General features: G+C 57.8%; 1 protein-coding gene across 3 annotated transcripts; it reads right to left on the bottom strand.

Annotated features, from left to right (window-relative positions):
• Nucleotides 1-366: 366 nt before the first annotated feature.
• Nucleotides 367-26472, bottom strand: TRIM29 (tripartite motif containing 29). 3 transcript variants are annotated; one of them, XM_036860577.1, is made up of 9 exons: nt 25502-26470; nt 16937-17032; nt 15938-16171; nt 14553-14751; nt 11792-11893; nt 9351-9434; nt 7074-7169; nt 4363-4439; nt 367-1540 (listed from the first exon to the last, which is right to left on the bottom strand). In XM_036860577.1, exons 1-9 carry the CDS (start codon nt 26303-26305, stop codon nt 1478-1480), a joined length of 1755 nt encoding a protein of 584 aa, XP_036716472.1. In that variant the 5' UTR covers nt 26306-26470; the 3' UTR covers nt 367-1477. The 3 variants fall into 3 exon arrangements, with proteins under 3 accessions (XP_036716472.1, XP_036716475.1, XP_036716473.1); XM_036860578.1 differs by lacking the exon at nt 9351-9434 and having other exon boundaries at nt 368-1540; nt 25502-26463; XM_036860580.1 differs by lacking the exons at nt 9351-9434; nt 11792-11893 and having other exon boundaries at nt 25502-26472.
• Nucleotides 26473-27776: the final 1304 nt, after the last annotated feature.

Below are 27776 nucleotides of genomic sequence, written 5' to 3'. Positions count from 1 at the left end.
TCGGGGTATTCAGGTGATCCCCCGGACCCCACCTGCACCATCCTCCCTTCTGCTCACTGTTAACCAAGGCCGCTTCAGAAAGGTCCAGCGTCCTGTGTTGCCCGCTAGGGACTCAGGTGGACGTGGGGAGGGGCGGGAGGGAGACCCAAAGGAAGCACGTCTTCTGGAGGAAAGAGGGGAAACGACCACATACTCATCAGAGGTGGAAAAAGTGTGCTCCGAAGAGCTGCAGCCAGTCCGTTTGGTGACCCTCAGGGAAACGCTTGTTCAATACAAAGAAGTGAGTGATCAATGGTTTATTCAGGAGGGGAAAGCCCAAGCTGAATGTCTCCCTCCCTCCCTCTTCCATCCCCCCCTCCCTCCCTCCCTCTCCCACCCCTGCCAGCTGGCCCCCCTCCCCGTAGCCCCCATAGGCCCTTGGGAGGGGGACGGCGAGAGGAGGGATGACCCCACCTTGGTGCTGCTGGTGTGAGCTCCTCTCAAGGCCCTGGGCCCCATGACAACATGTAACATGGAGGGTAGTCAGAGGGAAGAGGGAGACTCTAGTGGGGGCAGTGGATGGGGGTGTGGCGGGGTGTAAGGCACCATTGTAAATAAGCACCTGCGGCTACCAGCCCAGCCACACTTTCGCCAGCCTGCTCACTTCCCATTCTCAGGGAGAAACACAATTATGAAACCAATGAAACATTTCCCTCGGAGCAGCTGGGCCGGTGGCTATTTTCATGGGTGGAGTATATCACCTCAAGGGAATCGCTTATCTCAGCAGGTAGAAGAAAGGAATATCTTGGCGAAGATCATCCTGCCAGCCAGGAGAGCCCGTCCTCAGGGACCGCAGACTCGCGGTGGATGTGGGGAGACCCAAGGCCGGGCAGGTTGATGCCAAGACACTGAGAGCTTTTCCACTGTGGTGGCCAAGGGCTGCAGGCCCCACCAGGCTGAGCCTGGGTAGGTAGGACCAGAGCAGGGCACACGGGGCCAGTCTTCTCCTAGGGGGCCAGGCTGCTGGGAAGAAGTGGGCCCGTGTGGGTGGGAGATGGGCAGCTGTCATGGCCAGGCACCTACTGACAGCATCACGGGCTAAGGGGCCTTGGAGAGAAATGGCCAACAGACCTGAAGACAGCAGGGGCCTGGGCGGGGGAAGCAGGCTGGTACTGTGTGGGCACCCACTACCGGCCCCAAGGATCCCACCCAAAAGGAGGAATGTGGCGGGTTAGGGGAGAAAAGCCTTATCTCTCACCCGCATGAGGGTTGGCCTCTGAGCACAGGCAAGATGGTGATCCTTAGTCACAAAGCAGGAGGGGGCCTGGATGGAGCTGATGGGAAGGAGGGGGAGGCCAGGCAGCCCTGAGAGAGCAGGGGAAGGCGGGGCGGGGGGAGGGCCAGGCCCCCTCCCACCCAGGTGAGAAGAGTAGCAAGAAGAGCAGGGCCGGCTGGGGAGGGCAGGGGTGGCGGTGCCTCGTTCCTGCCTGCCTGGCGCTCATGGGGCCTCGTTGGACCGGATACCATTGCCTTTGTTGACGGAGAAGGGCCGGTAGTTCGACTGCGGGGGAAACAGGAGTAGTTAGGGAGGTCGGATGGCACTCGAGCTTACCAGCCAGACGCCCACCCCCTAACCTCTGCCAGGAAGCAGCAGTGGTCTGAACCCCAATAATTCTAGGGCCCTGTGGCCCAACCCGCAAGCTCCATCTACCCTGGGATTGGAGTTGGGCCCCAGTATTATCAGAGTCTCTGGGTTCACATCCTAATTAGAATTCACTCCATCAGTCGACTGGTGAGCTTGAACTTCAGCCTCGTCAACCGGTCTCTCCACACCCAGGAAGCCCCTGCCAGCACCAGCGTAGCTCCCATTAATATGGTGTTCTCTACTCTACAGAACTGGTATGAGGGCTTTCCATAGACGGACTCACTGAATTTTCACAGCTACCCAATTAAGTGGGTTACTATTATCGTACCCATTTTATACATGAACAAACCAAGGCACAGAGAGGCTAAGCAACTTGCCCAAGGTCACCCAGCTGGCAAGCAGAGGAGTTGGGATTCGAGACCCAGCAATCTGGCTCCAGAGCTCAACCCCCAGCCCCTTCCATGTCAACGCACCTCTTCTGAGTCTCAAGACTTGGTCTCTGCTCTCTCTGCATAATTCTCCCTGAGAGAAGGGGTGCAGAGAGGGCAAACCACCGCCCCAGCCCAACACAGACTGGGGGCTTCCCATCCCAGACCTTCCGCCTCTCTCATCCCGGAACCCTCACAGGGATTCAGGGAGCATCTCTCAGGACAGGGCCAGCGACAACTTTCTTGCCAGCCTGTGTATTACATCCCGCAGCAATTTCACAAAATCAGCACTCCCTTCTCCTCCCAATCACTTCGTCAGGGCCCTGAGAAATCGCCCTCCAGGCTGCAATGGAAGAGCACATTTTAGCTGATGCTTGCCCCTGCGAGCACCCTTGGCCCCTAGAGGGCCTCCAGAAGTGGCTTCGCCCTTGAGCTGGGTCAGAGCCTGGGCCCGCCTCACAACCCAATGACCCCAGTACAGGAGACCCCAAGGGTGATCCCAGCCCCTGCCCTGGACCTGCCTGCCTGGAAATCTGTATCTACAGTAGCTCCTTGCCTACATCTGGTCCACAGCAGGACTGGGGGCCTGTGGGATGCGGGGGCTGAGGGAACTTAGCTCAGGCCTTGGTTAAAACACTTATTAAACAGCGGAAGAGATGGAGACCCAGGGCGGGGAAAGACATAGCCAAAGTTACTCAGCTACTCAGTGGCAGAGCAGGGCCTGGACCAGGTCTCCTAATCCCCAGGTGCCAGCCTGGACCCCAAAGGAGTCAGTAAGGCAAAGTGAATAGACCCAGAAATGGCTGAAGCCTTTCTTACAGGAAGGCTGGGTCAATCAAATGGATCGCAGGCCAGTGAATGGTGCTGTCTTGTCAAGAGTCCAGGGTGCTGGGCGGGCACAAACAGAGCACCTGGGCAGGGTGCTCTCTGCACACACCACCCCCCCATCCCCTGCCCCGTTCCCTCCCTGGCTCAGGGTCACAGCACATGAAAGTTGGAAGAGCTATGAAAGCATCCAGGCCATCTGCCTTATGTTACAGATGGGGAGACTGAGGCACAGGGGAAGAATGACTCGCATGGCAAGCTGGTGAGAGGACTGGGGCCAGACCCCAGGCCAGCCTCTTCCTACACTAGCACCTGCCTCCATTCCCCCAGTGCTGGGTGCCAGCTGGGGACCCCAGAACCCTGCCCTGCCAGGCATCTCAAGGTGATGTTGAGCCTTCTCTGCTGGGATCAGGGCTCTGGGAGGGAGGGAAAGTAGTGGGAGGGAGGGGAAGGACCAAGTCCAGGAAGAGAAAGCTTCCTTTTTCTCTCCATATCTGCTTTTTGCAGCCCTGCTGTTGCAGTGGCCCTGGGCCTGGCTCAGATTACACACACCATCACTTAGCTCCATCGCCAGCAAATTAAAGATTCTCTCCAATTAAACCAGCCCCAGTCACTCTTTGTGACCTGAAGCAAATCACCTCTCCATGCTCTGACCTCCAAATGCAAAGACAGAAGGGAGCCGGGGGGCTCCAGCCCTTGGGCCCAGCAGATGCCACCCCCATCCCAAGGCAGCTGGCTGACTCCTTCAGCAGGGCCTGGCATGGGCCTTGGAGGAGAGCATGCGGGGAAGTGAAGGCACAGCACATGAAGGACAACCCCTGATCGCTGAGGTCTCGGGCAGGGCTCAGGCATGTCAGGTCTACAGGTATTAGAGTTCAACCCCATCTCAGCACCGCATTATAGAGTCCCAGAGGGCTCTGACCCACTCAGGACCCCACAGTCAGCAGGCGGCTGGACCCCAAGACCATGCTTCCTCTCGTGCTGCTCTTTGATGCCCCAGCTCAGGGTCATTAGCTATCGAACCCTAAATATATCTATTCCTAACTTTGCAGCCTCTGCCTTACCCACGCTATCATCCCAATGGCTTCTATGCTGTCAGAGCTGGCCCCCAGGGAAGCGAGACTCATCTCTAGGATGCCCGTCCCCTGGACTCAGCATTTTGGCCATCATTCAACAAGCATAGGCAGCAAACAACCATCTGCACATAAAAAAAATCCTGGGCCGCTTTACAGATCACTTTACAGATTAGAAAACCGAGGCCCAAAAAGTATATGTTTACCCAGGCCCCCTGCCTATTAGCCCTGGGTCTTTCTTTACTACCCTTTGCTGTATGCAGGTATTCAGGCCACTGCCACCTCCATCCCATGGCCCAGAGATGTCACCATCCTCCCACAGGCCCTGGGCAAGTGATGACCAGTTGCTCCTGGGAGCCCCATTCAGTGCCCATTCTGCACATGCTCATGCCCAGGCAGGCTCTCCACTCACCAGATAATTCTGCTTGCTGGATTTCCAAGTCTGGGGCTGGGCCTTGGGGCTCTGGTTCCTGAGGAGGGAAGGATAGCCTGGGGAGAAAAGAGGCTCTGGTCAGAGGGAGCATGGGCTGGCGGTCAGGGGCCCAGGGCCGGAGCACAGACGCCACCTCCAAAGTGACTGCCAAGCTCCATCCAGCCCATTACCAAGTGCAGCCAACCCTGAGGAGGCATGCAGGAGTCAGGAGGGTTGCAATGTAAAATCTTGAGGAGGTGGGCCAAGGGGAGGGGGCACCAAGGCAGACAGAAGGAGGAGGAACAGGCCAGGTGGGCTGGGCCAGGCGGCAGGGGAGTGTCACCCCCAATCCAGGTCAGAATCACACCACTTGCTGAGATTTCCCCCACCTACCCTGAAGCCTCACCCCACAGACCCCTCCCCTCCCCAAAGCCCAGGGAAGCCACTTTATAAGCACGACCTGCCAGGATTTCCACCATTAGGCACTCATCCCAACTCCCTCCCCCCCACTGTGTGGATGAGGCTCCCCATTTATTGGCTCCACTCGTGCCAGGCACTGTGCTGGGACTCGCATAGGTTTTCCCTGTCTCTGTTGCCCTGAGCTGCACAGCTAATAATCAATGGTCAGAATTAGAACCCAGGTTTGCTGGACTCCAAAACCCATCCTCACGTCCTGTCTGCCTAGTCTGGCTCCCTCTTCCCTGCTTCACGAGCAGGAGGCTGGGGCCCAGAGAGGGGCAGCAATGTGGCTGCGGTCCAGGGTTAAAAGAGCGAGCCCAAGGGGGCCTGGAGCACATGGGCGCCATCTGGGCCTGGGGTCCTCGAGGCGCTGGTCCGGGGCAGCGCTGCCCAAGTCCACCTCCCCACCCCTCCCCCTCAGCCCAGCGGGTCTGTAAGGAGCTGCAGTCCCCAGAACTGTGAAAAGTGCCCTCAGTGTCAGCCCTCAGCCTGCAGGGACCGGCGGTGGTGCCTGGGAAGGAACGGGCTGTGACCTGGACATGGAGGAGCTCAAGAAATAAACAGCATCTGGCCTTGGCAGGGCCAGGCTGGAGCCCTGCAGGCTGGGCAGCCCTGGGCAGGCTGGCCTGCTCAAAGGCGGATGAGCTGGTCGGGCCCAGAAACCACCTGCAGCACTGCCAGACTGCCAGAGAGGCCGGCCCTTCCCCGGGTTGGCAAGGGGGTGGAAACAGAGCAGAGAACCCAGCGGTCTCCCTGCATCTGGGGATGGGGGCAGCCTTGGGAAGAGAGGGTTCCTCAGGTCCTGAGTGGGAGGTTGAGAGGGGGGGAATTCAGGTCTCACTTCTCAGTTCCCAGAAAGAAAATCCCAAGCCAGCCATGAGAGAGGTGGGGATGGGGACGGGGCAGGGGTGTGGTCCAGGAGACCAGCCTGTATAGCAGGCAGCATGCAGGGGCAGGTGGGCTAGGGATGGCAGGGGGCGAGGGGCATGCATCCTCTTCCAGGGGGCTCTGGGGAGGAGGGACCAGGACACCCTAGAAGTGGCAGAGAGCCCCATAGGGTGTCCCATTTGCCCTGCTGTGGGAGGGAAAAGGTGGGGGGGATGTAAAACAGGCAGCCCCTGCCCAGAACCCCCATATAGGCCATTCCGAGCAGATCTGGGGAGCTGATCTGCATGAAGGTGACAACATGTGTCCCCGGGTCCTGGTGTTTTTTGAGGAGAGGCTCTCCTAGGACAAGGCCTTCGCCTGGGGAGACTGCAGGCCAACTGGGAGATGCAAGGGAGCGTGAAATCTCCAAATCACACCTAAGGGCGGCCGTCTTCCCTGCCGGGGATCAGAGCCCTGACCTGCCGGTCAATCCAAGCTTGACCAGAGAGCAGGGATGATCTGTTGGAAGCCAGACAGGCCAAGGCAAGTCCCAGAACTCCCCAGGCCTGCGGGTCCTGCAGGCTGGGACCCTCTAGTCATATCTACTTGCTGGTAGATCCAAGAATCCCAGCCCTGGGTATAGGCTGGGAACCAGCCCGGAAGGGAATGCTGGATGATAAAGTCACCATTGGAGGCCACTGCCGGGAGGTCCGCCTGCCCCTTTCCCACCCCCTCCACCTGAGCCCACCCAGCCTGCTTATCCTGTCTCCCAGGCCGGATGTCTCTAAGCCAGAAGGCAGACAGGCCTGCTCCCACCTCAGCCCACCAGAGCTGCCCCATGCACCTTTCAGAAGAGATGGGAGGGCCGTGGGCCCCACTGTGAGCTGGGGCCTGGCTCAGACCTGCCCCTCAGGATGACCCCATCCCCAGGAGACAGGAGGCATCGGCTGCTCAGCCTTGTCAAAGAGCTCTGGGGGGCAGAATCAGACTTGGCAGGCCTTAGAGATCATCTCATCTGCCTCTCCCAGCAGGGACTCGGCAGGACTCTGGCTCCATGGGATGGTGACAGGTGCCATGTGGTCACAGGGTTCTAGAGTCAACCAAGGCTGGGAGTCACTGGGTGACTAAGTTAAGTAAACTTTCTGCAGTAGGAAGACTCGGTGCCTGATGGAAGCACCCTGGGGATGTCTGGGGTGGGGGGGTGTAGAGGGTGTCGTGTGTCCGCACCTCCCTGACACCGAGGCCTGTATCACAGCACATCCTGAGGGACCGGCGTGTGGTGGCCCAGCCCTCCTGACAGCAGAGATGTGGAGGCAGGGCTCTGATCCCTACAAGGTAAGAACTTGTGAGTAGAGTCCAAGGCACTCTGGACAGGGCGAGCTCACCTTTCAGGGAGAAGGAAGAGCTGCCTTGCACGGCAGGCAGGTCATCGGAGCTCTGAATGGTGGAGGAGTAGTCCCAGACCCGGGAGGTGTAGTTACCTGGGCGGGGAAAGGAAGAAGCATCAGCTCTGGACAGCTTGGCATGGGGGACGGAGGCCGGGACACGGCCATTTCTGTGAATCTCTCCAGCCCCCGCACGTCTCCAGCCAGGATACTGCTGGGCCCTCGTCACAGTTCTGGCCAATCCTTCCTGCCATCAAGTTGTCCTTCTAAACTATAAAGTGTTGTCAGGTCCTTGCCCTACCTAACAGCCCACTGCCCTCAGATTAAGGTACAAAGTCTTTAGCACGGCCCTCAGCTCTTTCATGAGGCCCTCACCCCTCCCCACTGTCTCCACTTTCTGCCTTCGCCTGGAGGCGGGCCTCCATCACTCAATGTTCCAACCAGGCTGCGCTCTGAGCTCTTGACACACACCAGGCTCTCTCTTGCCCCAGGCTTTTTGCACAGACCAGGTCCTCTGCCTAGAATAGCCCACCTGCTCCCCCATGCGTAGCAAATTCAGGTGTCGGGGCTTCAGGTGTCAGCTTCCATGTCACCTCCCCCAAGTCTGCATGTGTCTCAGCCCCATGCCCCGTATGGCATTGTAACTGCACGTTTAATGGTCCACGTCCCCCACTGGGATCTGTGGGGGCAGGTAGAATGCCCGTCTGGCCCAGCATCACACCCAATGCCTGGCACCCAGCCTGCTTCCTGGAAGGTGCTCATTGTACAGCTGATGGATGGATGAATGAGTAAAGGAACAAATAAATACAAACACAGGCTAAAACTTGGAGGCGGAAGCAGCTGATACAAGTCCTGAAATTCTGTTTGCCAGGTTGAACAGGCTGCAAGTGTCCATTTGCAGGTGGAAAAAAAGAGGCCGTGGGGACGGTGTGGCAGGGACAGCAGGGGCACCGTGAGGGCCTTCGAGAGCCCCTGTGGGCAGTGCACCCTCTCAGCAGCCCGGAGCGTGGGGGACTCCCCCTTAGTTGAGCTCACTCCACAGCGGAGCTCACCAGCCCTGGCGATTTTCTCCTGCTGCTGCCTGCGGGGTGGAGCTGGGTCAGTGGTTACATGGGGTTGGGGCGGGCGGCCTGCCCCGTCATGGACGCCCTCCCACAGGTATCTCAGGCAGACTCTGCAGCAAGGCCCTCACTGAGCACGCCTGTCAAGTCTCCAAGGGGCCAACCACCTTGCCCTTTCCTTCGCCCATTCATTGGTCCCCTCTTCCTCTCATTCAACAAATGTTTGCTGAGCCCCACCTTCTTCTGGACCCTGGGATCGCGTCGGGGAACAGGACAGACCCAGCGTCTGCCCTCACGGAGCTCACAGTCTCCTGTGCTTGTGGTGAAGCCAGTCCTGCACCTAGAGGCTTGGGCACTGCCCTGCCCACGGTGCCCCTGACCTTCCAGATCTCCGGGGGCCTGGTCCTCTCTACCGAGCCCTGACTCCCTTCCTCTTCTCTTCAGACGTCCCGGTGCTGTGTCCGAGGGGGACTCTGGCAGAGCTGGCCCGGTCCCCTCCCCCCACCGCAAGTGGCACCCATCGCAGGAGCCCCCAGAAGCCGGGCTCATCGAGGGTCGGCCCTGCCCTCAGCGCAGCGGTGCCCTCAGCGCTGTGGGCAGAGGGGACCCTGCGCTCAGCAGCTCTCCCTGGGGAAGCCGTGTCTCTACCCCCATTCCACCCCTCCCGGGTCTTAAGGATGAGTCACCCACACAACTCCCTGACAACGATACCTCCTGGGTTTCCAGGGACGGCCCATTTCATAGCATGCCTGACTTCTCGTTTCCTGCTCCCCTAGTTTGTCTTAACCACTGTATGACTTTCCGACCCAGGAGTACACAAATCAGGAGAAGTCCTCTGTGGTCCCCAGCCCCGACATCTGCTGAGGGAAGTCCCCACACCTAACCCCGGGGTTCACTTCCCCCTGACTCAGCCTTCAGGGAGAAGATCCTACGGACTCGGGGATTTCCAGGGATGCCGAGGTGCCCGGCTGCCTTTCCTCAGCCTAACGACGTCACACACACGCACACTCACGCCTGTACATGCGTATACATGCGCACACGCCCTAAGCCCACTAGGACCCCTCGTCACCCGTCTCTGGGTCCCCAACCCCACCCCAGCTCCCCACATTCACCTCACGTGGGGAGCCCAGGCCCCCTGCCCATGACCCAGCCCGCAGCCCCTCCTGCATGGCTCCCATACAGGCCCTGCCCACCCCCCAGCTGAGCTGCCTCCTACCCTTGGTGCCATACAGATTGTTGAAGGTCTTCTCCTTGGAGAGGCGGCTGGGGGACACTGGCTGGTATGATGTCTTGGCCCCACCTGTGAAGTACACGAGGAGGGGCTCTCATTGCAGAAAGGGGGACCTGGCTCAGTCGGGGGCCTGTGGCTCTGACCTGAGGGGTGTACTGCAGGATTCCTTGCCCCCAGACAGCGACCTCTGCCTGTGCCAGGGCCTGTTCCCCCACCAAGACAGCTCCCTTGGGTCTAGGATAAGGTGACCACGTAAGTTACCCTTCCAATCAGAATGGTTCTGAGTGTGAAAGGGGTGCTATGAATAGTTATGCGGAGAGTACCGAGTGTAAACCTGGAGAGTCCTAGATGGACTAAGATGTATGGTTGTCCTAATTAGGGGCTTTGAGGGTCACCAGAGCCTTCCTGAGCCAGGCCCTGTGTGACTGAGACTCCAGAGGCTGGGAAATGGGGTGCCCGTGAGGAAGCTGGGCCATGGCCACCATGGGGCAGAGGTGTAGGGCCGAATGAGGGCTGCCACCTGGAGGGGCCTGATGAGCTTGTGCCACAAATACCTCCCCCACTACGGGGATGCTTTCCCCAGGGACGAGCTCTAAATGGCACAGGTGTTTCCCTCCCTCCCCCATTCGGGCTCCACACCCCTACTTCACAGGTGAAGACAACGCGTTCCCCACGTGCGTCTGCATGGGTCAGAGTCCTCCATCAGCTCCTGCCCTCCCGCCTAGCCAGCCCCACTCCCGTTCTGGCTGAGCACCAGCTGGTCCTTCTGTAAACCCGCACCCCTGCAGTCCATCCCTCTCGCCCTGCGCCCTCTGTCCATCACAGCCACGCCCTCTCTACCGAGCCCTTGGCCCCTCTTGCAGGGAGCCTGGAAACTAACCTCTCCTGGAAGTCTCACTGCCCAGCCCCACTGCCCCAAAGCTCCCAGACTCAGGCCACTGTCCCTTGGTGGCCTTGCTTCCTGATCTCCTTGCTGACTCCCTTGGCCCCTCCCTTGCCTCTACCCTGAGCCCGGGGCTCCCAGATTTCCTCCCTCCCGTCCCCAGTGCAGGGGCGGAGACACCGGACGAACCTGTTTCTTCTCCCTACAAGTGTCACAGCCTGACTCACGGTAACAGAGCTGGAAGCTCTCCTAACAGCTGAGTCCAACCTCCTTCTTCTCAGATGAGGATACTGAGGGGGCAGTGACCAGCCCAAGGTCACAAGGCCCGGGCTCTCGGGTGACATCTGGGGGGGTCCATGCTCTTTCCTCAATCCCCCATTATTGCTCTGCTCCCCTCCGCCTTCTACAGAGCAGGCCAGCCAAGCAGGGGCCAGTCGGGGGACTTGATACCACCCCAGGGTCTGATCCTCAGAAGCTGGGGAGCCAGAAGGGTCTGGGTCAGGGCCAGTGATGCTGGAATGGGGCTGGTTAATGCAGCTCACCCTCTCACAGAACTAGACCCAAAGGACAGCACCCCGGGGGAGGGAAGGGAGCAGGACCGGCCGGCCGGGCCCAGGCCCCACCAGGAATGTAGGGCCGGGTACTCAGTTCCAGCTTCTTTGCTGGAAGCCCAGGTGTTGTTTTCAAGTTGGGAGGGGCGGCCAAGGTTCCTCTCTGCTGAGCTCATCTCCCCTGGGGCCCTCCCACCGGTCCGTGTGTGTGTGCGCGCGCGCGCGCGCGCGTCTGAGGCGTGTGGATCAGTGCCCAGGGCTCAAGGCTCCGCGCTCCAGGCCCTGGCGTCTTCCCCACGTCTCCTCTCTCCCCCTTCCCTGCACGCCCTCTCCTGTCCCGACCCCTGGGCCCTCACAACACACACACATGCACACACCCCTCTATCCACCGGGCACACCCACCCTTACGTAACGGGCATCGCTGTGGTTTGTTGCTGGTGCCAAAGAATGTGACGGGCTACCGCAGGGCAAGGACAGGCAGGCGCTGGTCTCTACCCATGCCCAGCTGGGCTGCCACCCCTCAGGCGGCGCCTCGCCAGGGCCTGGGAAGGAGGGCTGAGGGGCTGGCTTGCAAGGGGTGGGGGGCGGGTTGAGGAGTTTAAAAGAGCAGCCGTCAGCCCCCCTGCCTTGAGGAGCAGGATGGCTCTGGAGAAGCCAGCCCTCCCTCAGGACCACAGAAACCTCGGCAGAAGCAAAACGCAGCTCAGCCTGGTGGATGGGAGTGGCTGAGGCCAGCAGCCAGGAGCCCCTCCGGAAGGAAGGAGAAGGAGGGTGTGGGCTGGAGGCGAGGGGGTGGGAGGGGTGGACACAGGCCAGGGAAGCTGAGGAGCAGGTGCCAGACAGAGGGCGAGAGGAGGTGCCGCTACGTACACCGGGAAGCAGGTACGCGCCAGGACCTTCCCAGGCCCATCCACGAGGGTCACGCCCCAGGGGAGCCCGCTGCGTCTCTCCTGGACCACCCCCTCAGCGGAGGATCTGCTCCCTTCCCTTACCCTTGGGTGTGAGGTACATGGAGTATTTCTTCACCGTGTCTGGAGCACTCCACTCGCTGCTGTAGCTGTTATTGTAGCTGTTCATGTAGCGATGGTCACCCCCTGGGAAGCAGAGAGGCCGGGTCAGCAGAGGGGCAGGGGGTGGGGGATGAGCTGGCCCACTGAGGGCGTCGCTGAGTCAGCCCATAGCCCCTCTGTCCCAGGGAGAGGCGAGGTCCCTAACCTGGGAGAAGGTGGCCCCCTGCCCAGCATCCCCTCCGGCCCTGAGCTCCTGGGGGGGCGAGAGAGGGTCTGTGTGGTGGGCCATCCGCCCTCCCTGGGACTGAGCCCCTGTGAGGAAGACGTGTGCACGGCACTTTGCAGTTTGCAAGGTGCTACTGAGTTTCATTTCTTGTTTGATGTGTGCATCAACCCTTGGGCTGGTATGAAGATGCCCAGGTGACAGATAAGGAAACTGAGGCTCAGGAGGTGAGTGAAGCCACTGCCCCATGGCCAATGAGGGCAGATGTGGGGCTCGAGCCTTCATCCCTGTTTCCCGGCTCTGTCTCAGCCACTGCTGGCAGCCCAGGAAGGAGACGGAATGAAGTCCCAGCACTGGCCTCCATGGCCAGGGATCAAGCTGCGGAGCCGTGCAGGGGAGAGTGAGCTACTCAGGAGGGGTAGCTAACCCTAACTGACTCCCCCCTACACCCACCGGCAGACCCCTGAACCCAAACAAATCTGTGGCTCCAAGTTTGCCTTTCCCCAACTGCCCTCTGCCCCAGTCCGTTCTCCTGCTACTTCCCCATCTCCTACCTTCCCTCTGCCCTTCCCTCTCCCTCTCTCCCGGGCAAGAGGAGGAGTGAGGATACTCATCCTTCGTCTCCATCACGTGTGCCAAGCCGGGGCCTGGCACGCAGTAGGCACTTCACGACAAATGGAAATCCTCCTCGATGTTGGCCCCGCCCCGTCCCCGCCAAGCCCAGGATGAAGATACTCTGGTGCGTCTCAGACCCCACACCTCTGATGGTGGGGATTGAGTCCCTGGTCTGTCCGGTGGGCAGGCCACAATCAAGGGAGAGAAGACGGTCACTCCAAGGTCTGATTTACCGGCGACCCACGCCCCACCTCCTACAGCCAGACACACTCCCAAGCACACAGCAGTGACAAAACGCCAACGTGGAGGCCTGGGGCCCCAGGCACAGGTGCAGGGCTACTGACGTCAGTAACGCCCATCCTCTCCTGGCAGCCGCTTCCCAGCACACCTTGGACAGGACACAGGGCCCCACTTGCACAGAGGCCATGGCCAGCACAATCATGACCTAGAAATGGCAGAGTGGGCGGGCCGCAGGCAGGGGGCGGGGGCGGGGGCGGTCCCTGTGAGGCTCACGGGCCACCCCAACCCAGTCGGGGCTGTCCTCATCGGTCCGGCCAGACCTCAGTGGAGGGGCTCCCGAACCAGGTGTGTACCCCAGGGGTCATGATCATCACACTCCCAGCTCCTCTGCACGGCCACCAGCAGCAGCTGCTTCTCAGGTGAGAGGACACCGGGTGGGGGTGTTGAACAGCGGAGCGTGAAACCCAGCTCGCCCCCTGCTTAGCTGTGTGCCCTTTGAAAAGCTTCTTCTCTGAGTCTCAGCCTTCTCATCTGTGACGTGCAATTCATCCCACAGGGAGACTAAGATAATGTAAGGGAGGCGTTCACACAAAGCCAGCATCCAGGGAACACCCAGTCGCTGTGAGCCGTCCCCTCAGGACGGTCGCCATGGTCATTAGGAGGATTTCAGGACCCAGGTGCCACTTGAAGCCAAATGATGGTCTTGCTGCAATGGCTTATCTGTCCTCAGGTGTGACTGAATGTCCCTCACATCTCACGGGGACGCTATGTGACGTCACCATCCCCAAGATATACAGACGCTGCCCCCTGAGTCCCAGCCCTTCTGCGCACTATTACCCCCTTCTCATCTCCCAAAGAATCACATGCTCCCTTCGGAGACCAAAGACCAGGGTCACTGCCTTCGGGGTGCTGGGGCAAGAAGTCATTAGTTAGGCTGCAACCTCAAGGCCCGGGCCACTGGGTGGGGCTTGGGGAAAGTGTCCAGCTTCAGGCCCTAAAGGGACTGGGCTGGGACTGGTGGAAAAGCATTTAATGGGGCAGTTTCTCATGTTAGGACGCTGTGAGATGATTCAGTTGCCTCTGCAGAGGACAGAGTGATTCAGTAGAGAAACTGACTTCAGGGGAGCTGGTGAGTCACCGAGACACGCTGTGCCCAACCATCCCCAGCCGGGCCACCAGGCCAAGTCCACCTCTGGGCTCAACACTGCTCAGCACGGCCATGGTGACAGGCAAGTTCTCCCTCCAAGCACGCATGCAGTTCTAGGTCATGTCCACTGGAACCTGCAAAGCCACCAGGTTGGAGTCTGGCCCTTACAAGCTGCAGCATGTACACAGCTGCTGGATTGGGTGCGCCAAGCAGACACAGAGCTGAATGAAACCAATCCCTGAGTTTGATGGACAACCCACAGAGAGGACATTTGTGCAGCCAGTGCCTGGGATGCTTCCTGCCCTGGAGGCCCCTTGTAATAGCTGCGTAACTGTGGCAGCAACTTCAAGGGAGGGGGGCACCATCCCTGAATCCTAGTCCAAACACCCTTAAGTGGGATGGGTGGCTGGGAACAGTGAGGGGCCAGCTGGCTCGATGTCGGCCTGCACGAGGCAGCAGGAATTGACCTGGGAGGAAACATCCACGGCCTTGGGGCCTGCCCACAAGAGGGGACTCACCGTCCTCCATGTGGTTCCTCTCGATGAAGTTACGGCTCAGGTCCGCCTTGCACATCTTCTCAATATGGCGCATGCACACATTAAGCAGGTCGTCCTTGAAGTTGCCCAGCGACTGCCCCAGGCCCTCCCCCTCCAATAGAACATGATAGGTGGGCAGGGGCGGGGGGAGGGAGTAACTGCTCATCAAGGCGCCAAATTCCTACCAGGAAAGGAAAGAAGCCATTAACTTTCTGGGTCTTTGGGAGCTATGGGGACCTTTCTCTGCACGGGGCTTTCATGGTCCAGCTGGAAGACTCAGTACAGGAGGCAGAGGAGCTGGTCTCTAGATCTAGCTCTGCTACTAACTAGTCCCACTTTTTCCCACTAGGCGCTTGTTTCTTATTCTTCTGTAAAATGAAAGGGTTCAACTAAAATCCACTAGATGCTAATATCCCTAATGGCACTAGCACCGAGACGTGTGACTCCGTGGTTCCCATCTCTTAAACTGGGTGTGTTGTGCCTACCTCACAGGGGTTTATGGGTGTGACACAAGCTGTGAAGTCTTTGGGCGTGAAAGCACCAAAGAAAGGCAAGGAATTACTAGCGTGTGGGTCGCTCATGGTGGTTTCTCCCCCTGCACATGCCCACTCACTGCCTCTACACTTTGGCACTTCTCACCTCCCTTCCCTCTCACTGGAGAATCCCTTCATCTCAAGTCCTAACGGGCCTTCAAGACCCAGTTCAAATTCCACCGCCTCCACAAAGCTGTCTCCAGCCTGTTTGCCCTTCCCAGAGCTTCCACAGGCTCTTATCTCCTGAACCATAGGCTTTATCACTTAATTACACTCTCTTCTATATTGTTCTCTAATTGTACATGTCTTATCTTCCCAGCCGATTGCAGCTCCTTGAGAGCAATAACCATGTCTTATACCTTTCTATTCTCCACAGCACCTGATAGAGTACTGGGCATGTAGTACCCAAAACAGTCTAGCAGGTGGAAGGATGGATGGAGGAATTGACAGACAGATAAGATGAAGGATAACAAATATGCAGCGCTTGTATGTCACACACACCCCATCCCCAGTGCAGGCATCACTAATCGATCACAGAACTGTTTCCTACTGAGCCTGGAGCACTATTTGTACTTATCAGTTGAAGTTGGGACAAAGTGATATTTGTGTGCCATCTTTAAAGTAGGTAAGGAAATGGCTTGGATGGAAAAATTAAATAGACAGATGGAATGGAGCTTAGAGGGATGAATGGATGGATAGATGATGGATGGATGTTGGATGGTGGATAGACAGATGGTGGATAGATGGATGGATGGACAGATGGACACTGGATGAGGGTCTGGGTAAGTGGATAGAAGGAGTGAGGGACTGAATGACAGAGGAGCTGCTTGTTACCTGCAGAAACAGCACTGAGTCACTGATGCTGTGTAGCTGCTCCCTGGTCTGCTTGTCGTCCTGCAGCACCTTGGCCCTCTCACGCAGAGCATCCACGATCACCTCCACTTGTTCTGAAGCATCCCGCTCCCGCTGCTCCAGTGCAGCCTTCACTTCCTCCTTTTGCTTCTCCAGGTCCCGCATCAGGTCTCGGAAGTTCTGCTCCAGGGTGGCCTTCTCATTGGTAGTGAAGCTCTGCGTCCAGAGTGAGGGGAGAGAGGAAGGACGGTTTCAGGAATTAAAAATCTCCCTAGAGGGTGCATCTTTAGGTTCCCAACATAGGGTCAGGGCATTTCTACTGCCCTGACCCTGCAAGCCTGTTCAACCAAGAATCTCATTCAAAGGCATCATTGAGGGATGCCATCTCTCAATAGAGATGGCCAGGGTTTTTTTAACAGCCCACCTTTCCTTATCTGTCAGCAGCTCCTCCCCCTTGGTGGGTTGACATGAACCATCATTCCACCCTTGGGTAACTCCGTGGGCCCAGAAGTTCCCAGATGAGTCAGGGTGTGTCCATTGAAACTTCAACCAGACCCAAACATCATTCAGAAAGTGAATTAATGAGCTGTTTATGCAGCCAGGGTCAAGAGTCAGTGATTTCAGGTTGTAGTTTACAAGCATTCAAACCATGGCGGACATACATCTAGCCACACTGACACAAGGAAAGGGAAAATAGCATGCATTTGGTGGCTGGGTAGCCTGGTGGGCAGAACAGACATCGGTGGACATTGGAAGCCACACTGGAGGACAAGTTGGTCCAGGGTCTTTATTTGCTGGGATGATGTAAAATGAGCATTAGGTGCAGGGCAACATGGATGCCTGGCCCACACTTAGAAGGGGGCAAGAGAACGTAGAAGAAACGAGTGTGGGTTGTAACTGTGGGCCTGAGACCTCGAGCTGGAGCCCAGGTCTGCCTCTTCCAGGCAGCACAGGTTGGGGAGAGCCCTGGGGGCTGCTTACCTTGATGCGGTCCTTCTCCTTCTGCCACTTCTCAGCTTCATCTTCGATCTCGATGATCTTGAGCTGCAGCTGCTCCTTTTGCAGTGACAGCTCTGTCTGCAGGGAAGGAGCCAGGGTTGGAGGAGAAGTCAGGGGGAAGAGGTGGAAGAGAACCAGAGAGTCAGGGAGTGGGCCCACCCAGGGGGCAAACTCGAGCAGGGTCCACCACTCAGCCCTTCAGCCGTTCATTCAGCAAACGCTCATCAGGCCGTCGGATATGCCAGGCACCACGCCAGTCACCGAGGATCCAGCAACAAGTCAAACGCCATCTCATTGTAAACTCAGGGCTCTGGGGCTGGGCGGCCCAGCCATGTCTTCATAAGGCTGACCCTCTGCCAGGCCTTCCACCCAACGTGAGCAGGAAGGAAGCTCATTTATGGGGTTTCCACTCCTTTCAATGGACCTGGGGCCATCAGGGAGCAGCTTAGGGGAGAAAGGGGACGCAGCCCAGCTCAGCAGAGCCCAGCCCAGGGAGTGTCCCGTGGCAGTAACAGTGTGCAGCGTTTCTATGACATGACGTGAGGCTTGTGTTGCAAGCAGGAGCCTGGGTTGCCGCCAGCTGGGACTCCGTCTGGGCAGGCACAGCTATAAACCTGTTTATGGGAAAGGGAGTGCCGTCTGCAGTTTGGGCAAGATCGGGACTTTATTCGGGGTCCGTGGGGGAGGAGAGAGGCCAGCAAGTGAGGCAGTGAGGGTGGATGGGAGAAGAGAAGGAGAGGTTGTAGGCACCCCTGCTCAGGAAGAGAACATGGGCTGTCAGGGTGTGGGGTGGGCTGGGAAGAGGATCTATCAGGAATGAGCTGGGACATGAGCTCTGATGGATATGGAAAGTATGGATAATGGTTTCCTTCCATCGGAGGAATGTCCTTCTCTGAAAAGCAGCTACAACAGAGACAAAAGTGGAGGCGTGAAGCTAAGGTCAATCCAGTTCAGCCAAGAGGCACCTCTTTTCTTCTGTGGGTTCCCCACTAGTGCTCCCAAAGCACCTGCCAGCTTGGAAGACAGGTGGGTGATCTCCACCTGAAGGCAGGAAGACCAAGGCATCTGAGAACACCCCGGAGTGCTCACCGGTCTCCCCACTACCCTGGGTTTTGAACACAGAGTCCCAGCCATCTCCTTGAGGAACCACAAGAAGAGTCAAGATGTGGAAGCCACAAACCACCAGGAATGTGAGCTCTCTTGGCAAGGAGTCCTGAGCAGCTGGGCGCACACGTCACACCTCCTGGATACCCTCCCAGGCCAGGGGGCTGCTGGTGGGTCCCTGTGCAGACACCCAGGGAAGTGGATTGATGGAGGAGAGAGTGTCCTGGCTTTCTTGAAAAAGTGCCCAGAGGGCCGAGAAGCTGGTGGAGAAGGTGGGAAGGCCTCGGGCAGGAGCTGCAGAGCCCCCGGACAGACAGCCCGGGATTCCAACCCTACCCGCTCTGCCCACACCCCTGGGCTCCCCGGGCCAGAGATTCTAAGTTCTTCACAGAAAGCATGTGCCCCACGAGCTACGTGCTGGAAATCCCACAACACGGAAAATGCCATCGCCAGGGATGGAAAATGTTTAAGAGGAGGAGTAAACGCGGATGAAGAAGAGGATTTGGCCTGGTCTCTGGACAAAGGCTGGGAGAAGCCAGCTGTCGATAGACACGGTGGTGGGAGGGTGGAGAGCCAAGGGACCCAGACCCCATGTGGGCAGCGGAGACTCTCTGCGGGGCCAGAGCCAAGAGCCCGGAACTCCGAGGTTGGCAGAGCCGGTGGCCTGGAAGTTTCCTGAGAAGCCTGGGACTCGTAGGTGGGTCTGTGAGGAAGAAGCCTAAAGACCGGCCAGTGGGTCTGTGCTGGGCACCCTTCCCAGCCCTGGAGAGCCCCTCACCCCCAGCAAGCACGGCCTGAGGGGATGGGACGTTGGAAGCCACCCCTCCCCCGGCAGCTGAGACGTCCTTACCAGCTCAGCGATAGAGCGGCTGGCGCTGGGGCTTCTCACCCTACCTCAGCACCCAGAGCAAGGAAAGCAGAGAACAAAAGTGCATTCACTCCCACCCCCAGGCCTGGGGGGGCGGGGGGCAGGGGCAGGGCAGTTCTTCCATGAAATGAGCCTGGGGGATCCAGGAGGGAGCCCACCCAGAGCCCAGGACTGGGGCTCCAAGGCTTTGAATCCAGTTACCACCACCTCTAGGCAGGTGGCCTTCACAAGTTACCAAACTTGGTGCCTCGGTCACTCCGTTGTTCGTGGAGGTAGTATGAGGGCCATCTCGCAGCCAGGTGTGGGATGAACTCGGGTCAGGCAAGTGAGGCTCTCAGAGAGCCCCTGGCAGAGAGAAAGCGCTGACGAGTGGTCCCATCCCCACTGCTGGGTGGGGCACCTTCCATGGACCAGGAGCCGGGCTCGGAGGGGAGAGGACAGGGTGACGGGCGGGCCCACAGGGCACGGGTAAGTGAGGAGAGTGGGCAGGTGCAATCAGGTGAGGTCTTGGTGGTGTTCAGGGGTGCAGATGAGAGTGTGCCGTTGTGCTGGGGCCCAAGGGTGGTGCGTGCACAGTCGGGATAGAGTGAATCGTCCGGGGGTTGGGGGAGGGAGGTCAAGACATTGGGCTGCAGACGCAAAGTAGAGGCTTAGATGGTGGGGAACTGAAGATTGGAGGATATTGGGGAAAGCAGAAAGGAGGTAGGATAAAGGGGGTGGTGCAGGCAGGCTAACCCCCTGCGCGAGGGGAGAAGGTTTGCCTAGAGAAGGTGGAGGTGAGGAGCCAGCGGAGTGAGCAGAGGTGCTCGGGGGACCTGCTGGCAGCTGTGGGGCGTGGGGGATTAAGGTGAGGAAAGGTCTAACCCACAGAGCACAGACTCACTGGCCAAGAGGGAGGAAGAAGGCACTGAGTACAGAGGAGGGAGAGTCCAGGGGCTCTAGAACAATGAAGAGCCTCGGCCAAGGGTAGCAGGAGTCAGTCCCTGGGGTCCATCCTGAGCAAGAGAGGCAGGGAAGAGGGAGGCTAGCGGGGGCCACACAGAGGAGAGCCAGAGGTGTCGGCCAGTGAGCTGGGAGGGCCGGAGGGAGAGGCAGCCGATCTGGAAACAGGCGAGAGAAGGGTCAAAAGCGGAGCCGCCCTGTCTGCAGCAGTGGGTGGAAACATCAGTCAGGGCGTAGGAGAGACTAGTCTCCTGGTTTCTTTGGGGCACCAGGGAAGTCAACATCGGCTGGGAGGGGCCTTGCAAGGCCAGACTTGCAGGGCACCGGGGATCTCCGAAGGGACCTTGGGCTGGGAACTCTGTGCTACTAGAAGGGTCTGCTCTCACCTCTGGGATGAGTGCTACCCTGTCAGGAGAAGAGGGTTTGGGGTGAGACCTCTGGGGATGTGTCCAGCATCTGTTTAGCCCTTGGTAATTTTTCCCTGCTGGCAGGGTTGCACAAAAGCCAGAAAAGGCAGGATATAGGAAACAATAAAACATAGGAAGGCTCCAAAATACGGGGTTCTCCTGCAACCTTAGAAGGAAGGACCCCAACTGCTTTACTGAGCATCCACTATGTGCCCACATTTCTCCTTTCATCTGCAAAAGCCCCCTGGGGAGGCAAGCCGCGTTATCCCCATTTTACAGATGCAGAAACTGAGGCCCAGAAACACTGAGGAGCTTGCCTGAGTTCTCCCAGCGAGGAAGTGGGAAGACCACGACACAGCAACAGGACTCAGCTCTGTTACATGGCCTCAACCTCTGGGCTATTCTCTGTACCTTCCAGGACATCATCCGTGCCCTTCACTCCTGCCCAAGCTCCCCCACCTCACGGATGGGGCAATTCATCAATTCTGCCTCTTTTGCTCTCCTCCCTACACCCTCCCCGTCACCCCCTGAGGCCCCGCTTTCTCCTTCTTTCCCTCCTCCCTTGAAATCTGATTAAATCTGATGTCTGACGGGGCCTCAGCTCCCCTCAGCTCCACCCCTGTCTACACCTCCCTCCTGACTTCCTCCTTCTCCCCAGCTCACTCCCTACACCCTGCCTGGGCCTGTCCCTAAATGCCTTCTTTGTTCTCTTCTCCCACACTCCTCCATGTCGATTGCCTCTCGCCTGGTTGCCTGGGACGGGCCTGTGTAGACCACACAGCCTTGAAATCCTTCCGGCCTTGGGGGAGCAGAGGGGTGGCCAGTGGCTGGTGGTGTCTCAGCCCGGACGGACGGGGCCTTCAAGTGCAGACACACCTGAGCACTCACCTAGACACGTGCCTGCACTGCCCCCAGGGAAGAGGAGACAGGGCCCCGAAGGATCCTCCCCTGGTGTGAATTAACCACACAGGCCGTTGGCTGTGACATTTGCCAAATGAGCCAGTTAATTGCCAAATTTGTACTTTCAGACAAATGGTGATTATATGGAAAAGAATCTGACGTGCTGGAGAGATTTCCCCATTTCCACACAGATGTCAAACGGCCCAGTATTAGTCTGCTTAGTCGGGGCACACCGTTCCTTCTGCTTCCTTGGGTGTCAGGATGGGGAAGGGGCAAGATGGGGTGGGAAGAGCATCACCCAGACTATCTCCAGACCAGCATTGGGCCCTTGACATGTTACCCCACCGCCCAGGCCTCGGTTTCTTCCTGGTAAAACTGGACTAGATTCCTGATTTCCAACCTGACTACGTATTCGAATCCCTGAGGGTGACTTAAAAATACAGATCCCAGGCCCTGACCCCCTGAATCAGAACCTCCCAGGTGACCCCAAGGAGCCACTGCCAACCCTATAAAAACAACATTTAAAATGGTGGAGAGAAAACAGGTTGGGCTATGGCCACAGTGAATCTGAATCCCAGCTCTGCCACCTCCCAGTGCTATAACGTTGGGTAAGTTTCTTGGCATCTTTGAGCCCATTTCTTCACCTATAAAATAGAAGCAGTTACTCCCACCCCGTGGGACTGTTGTCAGGAGTAACTGTGTAAATGCTCAAGCTAGCGCCTGGCACATAGATGTACTCCATAAAGACAGGGGTGTCTCCTGCCTTCCTCCCTGGCACCCTCCTTCCCCGCCTCCTGTGTCTGTACCTCTTTTATTTTGTCCTTTCCTCCCCAGCGCCCACAGAGTTCATCCCACCTCCTTTCTCACCCACCCTGTCCCAGAGCAGAAGTTTTCCCCCAGGATCTATGGGGAGGATGGTCCCAACACCTGCCACCGCACCCTAGGCCTTTCGCCTGGCTCCTCTTCCCAAACCCCAGTCATGGCTGTCCACCCAAAGAGCCCCAAAAGCCCAGACCAGCACAGCTCCCAAAACTCAATGAGCAGCAACTGCCCACGCCCAGCAGCCCGGCAGTTCAGCCTTCAAGGAAGAATTGGACAATGAGACCAGAAGCGAAGCCACAGGCCATGGCGACAGAGAGGAACCGAGCCAAATGATGGCGTCAGGAGAGCGACCGAGGCACGGAATCTGAGCCGCGCTGACGAGCTAGGACCTCGCCCTCCAGAGCAATGCTTGGCCTGAGCACTCCTCCCGGCGCCTTGTCAGGCTGCCAACCCAGAGCCCAAGAGGACCCACGACAGGCAGGCCGCCCTGCAGCAAGCAGCCACGGCCAGGAATCCGCCACCCTGACCCAATGCAGCAGAAGGCACTCGGGATAGGCAGAAGGAAGGGCTCGAGACACAGGAAAGGATGGATGTGTACACTGCAATCTCATCAGTCTAATCCAGCCTGGGAAACGCCCAGAGGCAGAGGGGTGGACCACAGGACATCTGTGGGACCTTCCTTGTGACATTCGGAGTGGAATTGGAAACCTTCTGATCTTGGGTCAGCAGAGGAAAGATTGTCATGCTGGCACACCAAGTGGCCTTTCTCCAGCACTGCCTCTGCTCGGAGTCTGTAGCAAGATCTGAAGCCCAAGAGATGAGCACCGCAGCCCTGGGTGTTGTCTACACTTTTGTGCAAGTAACCAAGATAGGTCAGCGATCACCTCACCTGGGCCTCACCAACCAGGCTGCAGAACAGGTTCTGGACGGGGCTCCTTGCAAAAAGCTGTGTGGGGCCTAATGCTTGAGTCTGCAGGGCTGCCTCCAAAGGATGCCAGGATTGACATGCCAGTCCACTTTGATCTGTCAACCCATCTAACACTGCTCTGTGCCAACGTCCCTCACGTCTGACATTCCAGCAGAGCCAGACCGGGACAAAATGCTCCGCTCCATCTCCACCTCCACTCAGCTGCCCGGCACCACCCGTCCCTGCCTACCTACAATGCTGGTGTACACACACGCGTGCACACACACACGCACACACACACACACACATACAGTCTGAAGCTCCCACCCCTAAAGTCACTCCAGTGAATCAGACATTTTCCCCTGAGTCCCTGTAATCCCATCCCCCTCAAAGGAACCCTAACCCTTCCCCTAAGTTGCTCCCCAACATTGGAAGAGGACTCAGGGAACTTCTTCCTCAAACACTGAGCTTGGACAGGTCTCTTCCTTTCTCTGGGTCTGTGTCCCCATGCAAGGTGGAGAGCAGACTGATGAGATCGCTAATGCTCCAGTCTGGCATTCTGTCCTCTGCAAGTTGATGTTTACTTACAGCCACTGCTGTGTAAGGGGGGGGATACGCCCCAGACTGGTTTGTGCGTCTGAGCTCTGCCTCTTGACCTACATCATGAGCCTTCAAGGGTGAGAACTGTGTCTTTGAGTCCTGTTCCAGTACTAGAACATGAACTCCGAGTCCCAGGTACCACCAGGGAAAACTGCCCAAGACCGTCCTGTCCTCCAGGGGCACTCAGGCTTTTCTTAAGTGGAGCTACCCTTGTTTCAGATGAAATTTGGGGCCAAACCCTACAGATAAATAAGAGCATGCGCTGCTTGCACGGGGTGTGGAAACAGGGTTCCCCTGACTTCTTGGTATCAATTTGCCCCCCTCCTCATCCCTGATGCCTCAAAGACATTCCCAAGAATCCTAGGGCTCCAGGGGTCATTTGAAAACTTCCAATCTAGTCCAATCCCTTAGTTTCACATGAAGGGAAACCAAGCCTGAGAGAATGGAAGGGACTTGTCCACCATCTCACAGCTGGTTAGAGGCAAAAACCAGGACTGGAAGTCAGGTCTCCTAAAACACAGCCCGGGGTTCTGCAATGTCTTGGTTGCGGCGGCTGAGTATGATTGGCCCTCGTTCTGTTTTGATTTCCTAGGTGAGGTCCTGGAGGCGGGGTCCACGGCCCCTGCCCCATCTCCATCTCCCTGTCTGAAGCTTGAAGCCAGACTGGGGTCAGGGACTTAGGGAAACTGGGATCACCTTTTTCCTGGGCCAAATGAGGCTTCTGAAAAGGATCTTTGAGTCTTTTCTCATCTCTGACTCATCCTTTCTGCCCCAGGGGTGTGGGTAGGAGAGAGTAACCTACAGACTCCCGGTTAGGAAGGCTGGGCCCAGAGGGTGTCCTGTGCTGCCCCGTTCTGCGGGGTGCAGAAAGTCAGGTGCCCTGCCTTGACCAGCGGCTGGAGACCGCCCACGTCACAGAGCTGTGTTGCCGCGGGGGCACCAGCCCAGCATCTGTGGAGTCACGAGTGGCAGCCACAGCTGAGCCTTTGGTCCAGCACACGCTCTCCAGGTGTAAGGTGTCCATGTTCACAGGTTTCCACACGCCCCCGCTCCTCCCCACAGAAGCACATGCAGGATCACATACACAGAACACAAACGCACTTAACGTATCACATATACAGTCATACGCAAACATCCACGTATGAATATAACACACCCCTTCCCCCGCCCCCAGCTCCAACCCTCCCCAGGAGTGTCTACCTACAGGCAGAGGTATGTCCACATACAACCACACACACAAAGCACACGGGGCGCAGCAGAGGGAAGGATAAAGGAGGCCACTGGGAGGGTCAAGAGACTGGCTGGGGGATCAGATAGAACAAGAAGGAGACACCGGACTGCAAAAGCCAACTCTGAAGCCAGAAAAAAAGGGCCTTGAAGTGGTCCTCAAATTCCCTTCTCCTCACCCATGACTCATCCCAGGAGCCAGCCCTGCTCAGGTGGGAAGAATTCTCTCTCCCTTAAGTAAAAAAGAAAGAAAGAAAAGAAAAGAAAGGAAGGAGGGAGGCAGGGAGGGAAGGAAGGAAGGAAGGAAGAAAGAAAGAAAGAAAGAAAGAAAGAAAGAAAGAAAGAAAGAAAGAAAGAAAGAAAGAAAGAAAGAAAGAAAGAAAGAAAGAAAGAAGGAAGGAAGGAAGGAAGGAAGGAAGGAAGGAAGGAAGGAAGGAAGGAAGGAAGGAAGGAAGAAAGAAAGGAAGAAAGGAAGAAAGAAAGAAAGAAGGAAAAGACCCAGCCAGACACAGAGCCCAGGACTGAGTGCTGATTCCCTGACCTGACTTGAATCTATCCTATGACCTTGGCCAAGCCCCCCATCTTTGCTGAGCCCGCATTTGCTCATCTAAGAGATGCCTGGTCTCCTGAGGGGGTGGGAGGGCAAAGAACTGTTTTCTGAAAGGACAAGGGACAGCAGAGACTTAAGCCCCAGACCCTGGGAACCCGCAGTGGAGAAGATGAGGTGGGAGGACGCGTTGAGGGAGAGACCTGGAGGGGCCCACTGTTACCTCCTTCTCGGCTTTGGTCTCTTCCACGGTCACGGTGCTGTGGTTCTTGTGCTCCTGGAACATGCAGAGGTAGCAGATGCAGGTCTGGTCCGTCTGGCAGAAGAGTTCCATGGTCTTGCCATGCAGGGGGCACTTGCGGGCCTCGAAGTCCCTGATGGGCTTGAGCAGCTGGTGGTCACGGAAGGCGGCGCCCTCCAGGTGGGGCTTGAGGTGCAGCTCGCAGAAGGAGGTCTGGCACACCAGGCAGGACTTGACGGCCTTCTGCTTGTTGCCGATGCACGAGTCGCACAGGACCTCCTCGGAGCCCGACTTGGAGCACAGGAGGTTGCTCGAGGCGGCCCGGGGGGAGCTGTTCCGCTGGAGGTCCCCAGGCTCCGTGACGGACACCGTGGGCTTGCGGGGCTCCGAGAAGATGGACTTGCGCGGCTCCCCCTTCTCGGCAAAGGTGACGGGTGGCTTCTTGGTGGCCCCCAGCTGGAGCCTGGCGTAGGGGAACCTCTTGCTTTCTCCAGAGTCCATGCTGAAGTAGTTGGGGCCCTTGTCATCCACAGACTCAACAAACTGGATGATGGGCCGCCGGCGCTCGTTGCCCAAGAACAGGGAGCCCTTTCCCTCGCCTGGCTTCAGGGAGCCGCCCAGGCTCTTGCCCTCGGCCGCTTCCCTGCCATGCCCGTTGGTGATCTTGGCCTCTTTGCCTTCGGCCTTGGCCCCAGTCTCCAGGCTGCCCTTGGGGCTCAGCGAGCTGCGGGCACCCCTGGCTTCCGGGCTGGCCCCATCGCTCCTGGAGACATCTGCAGCTTCCATTGTGGGTCGCCTGGCTGGTCTGTGTCGGGCTCGCTGGAGGTGCGGTGGGTGACCTCTCGCGGCGTCTCGGCAGGAGTGAGACAGGCAGCCGCAGAGCCCGAGACACACCTGCAGGGAGAGGGGAGGCGGAGCGGAGAGGAGGGGCCGCAGGCGAACCTGACTCAACGGGCCCGGAGAGGCAAGAAGCTCCCAGAGCCGGCAGAGCAGCTAATTATACAGGGGGCCACACCCTACACATTCATACCTAGCCTGATTTTTAAACAAGTGTTTTTTCTCTCCCCCAGTTTAATTATTTTCCACGGCTCAGCAACCAGTTGGGCTGCTTCCTCCTGACTCACTTTCTTCTCATCAGGAAAGTGGGAGCCTCTGTCCTCACAGGTTTCACTGAGCTGAGCAGCCCCCGGGACAGAAGGTGAGGTGCCCGCAGAGGCCCACAGGACAGAGGGCTATTAATTGGCTCACACAAGCCAAATAACCCTGTAATTTGAGGGCCCAGGTTTCAGAGGAAGATCCCCCGCCACCCTGAGACAATGGAGTTGCTTCTCATCTTAAAGGGAATGATGGGTTCAGTTTGATTTGGATTTTAGGATTTGGAGTGAAGTGGCTACTGATCATTTAATCCTGCATGCCGACTTCCAGGCACTGTGTTAGGTACGTTACCTGTATGAGCTCACTTAAACCTTACAGCAACCTGTTCAATTATCCCCATTTAATAGATGAGAAAACTGAAGCTCTAAGAAGGTAACTCGCTGGCCTAAGTCAGCTGAGTCCTGGTGGAGCTGAGATTTGAACCCAAGGCCTTTGAGATGCTAAGGTCCCGTCAGCCACCTGACTATCGCAATGGAAGACAGCTTCTGAAAGTCACGTCTGTCCCAGCAGCGCGAACAAGATGCATACAGCCTTATGTTATTTCTCTCAGAGCAGGTAGAAATAACCTGCTTGGATCCAAAGGACAGAGAAATAGTAGTGAGGGACACGAATGCAAGCAGTGCCAGGACAGGGGGCTGCATCCTCGGGGCCCAAACACTTCACTTTCATCTGTCTCCACAGTAGGTCTGCTGTGTGACTCAGAACAAAATCTGCCCGCCCTCTCTGTTCCAGGCCACAGGCAATACCCTCCAAAAAGAGGCCAGTGAAGTGTGGACTCAGATACTCTCAGAAGTGAGACGTTTGGGTACGACTGCCATATAAACACAGACCCCAGGGGAAGAAGTGAGAAAAACAACTCTAGCCACTTCCTCTCTCTGACCCCCTGCAGGAACACTGGGGACCCTCCACTCCTGCCAGGACATGCCACCTGGTCCCCTCTGGGCTGCGACCCTCTGCCATGGTCCAGGGAAGCCAACACCTCCCCACAGAGTAAAGGGCTGTGCCTCTCCCGGGCTGGGCTGGATGGGGCAGCGCAGGAGATGGGTATGGCTGAGGTGGCAGGTTCTGGACTGCGTGTAGGGGAGTGGGTTTCCCTTCCTTC

The sequence above is a fragment of the Balaenoptera musculus genome, chromosome 8, assembly GCF_009873245.2.
Source record: "Balaenoptera musculus isolate JJ_BM4_2016_0621 chromosome 8, mBalMus1.pri.v3, whole genome shotgun sequence".
Taxonomy (NCBI): Eukaryota; Metazoa; Chordata; class Mammalia; order Artiodactyla; family Balaenopteridae; genus Balaenoptera; species Balaenoptera musculus.
Note: the sequence above shows the minus strand (reverse complement) of the source record. Positions and strands in the feature narration are given on the sequence as shown.

Excerpts from the sequence above, each read along its gene's own strand:
- TRIM29 (XM_036860577.1), bottom strand. The coding sequence starts at position 26,305 with ATGGAAGCTGCAGATGTCTCCAGGAGCGATGGGGCCAGCCCGGAAGCC. Across the intron at positions 9,435-11,791 it reads CATGTACCTCACACCCAAGG|GTGGGGCCAAGACATCATAC; the intron begins GTAAGGGAAGGG and ends TGTACTTCACAG. Across the intron at positions 7,170-9,350 it reads CAATCTGTATGGCACCAAGG|GTAACTACACCTCCCGGGTC; the intron begins GTAGGAGGCAGC and ends TTCCCCGCCCAG.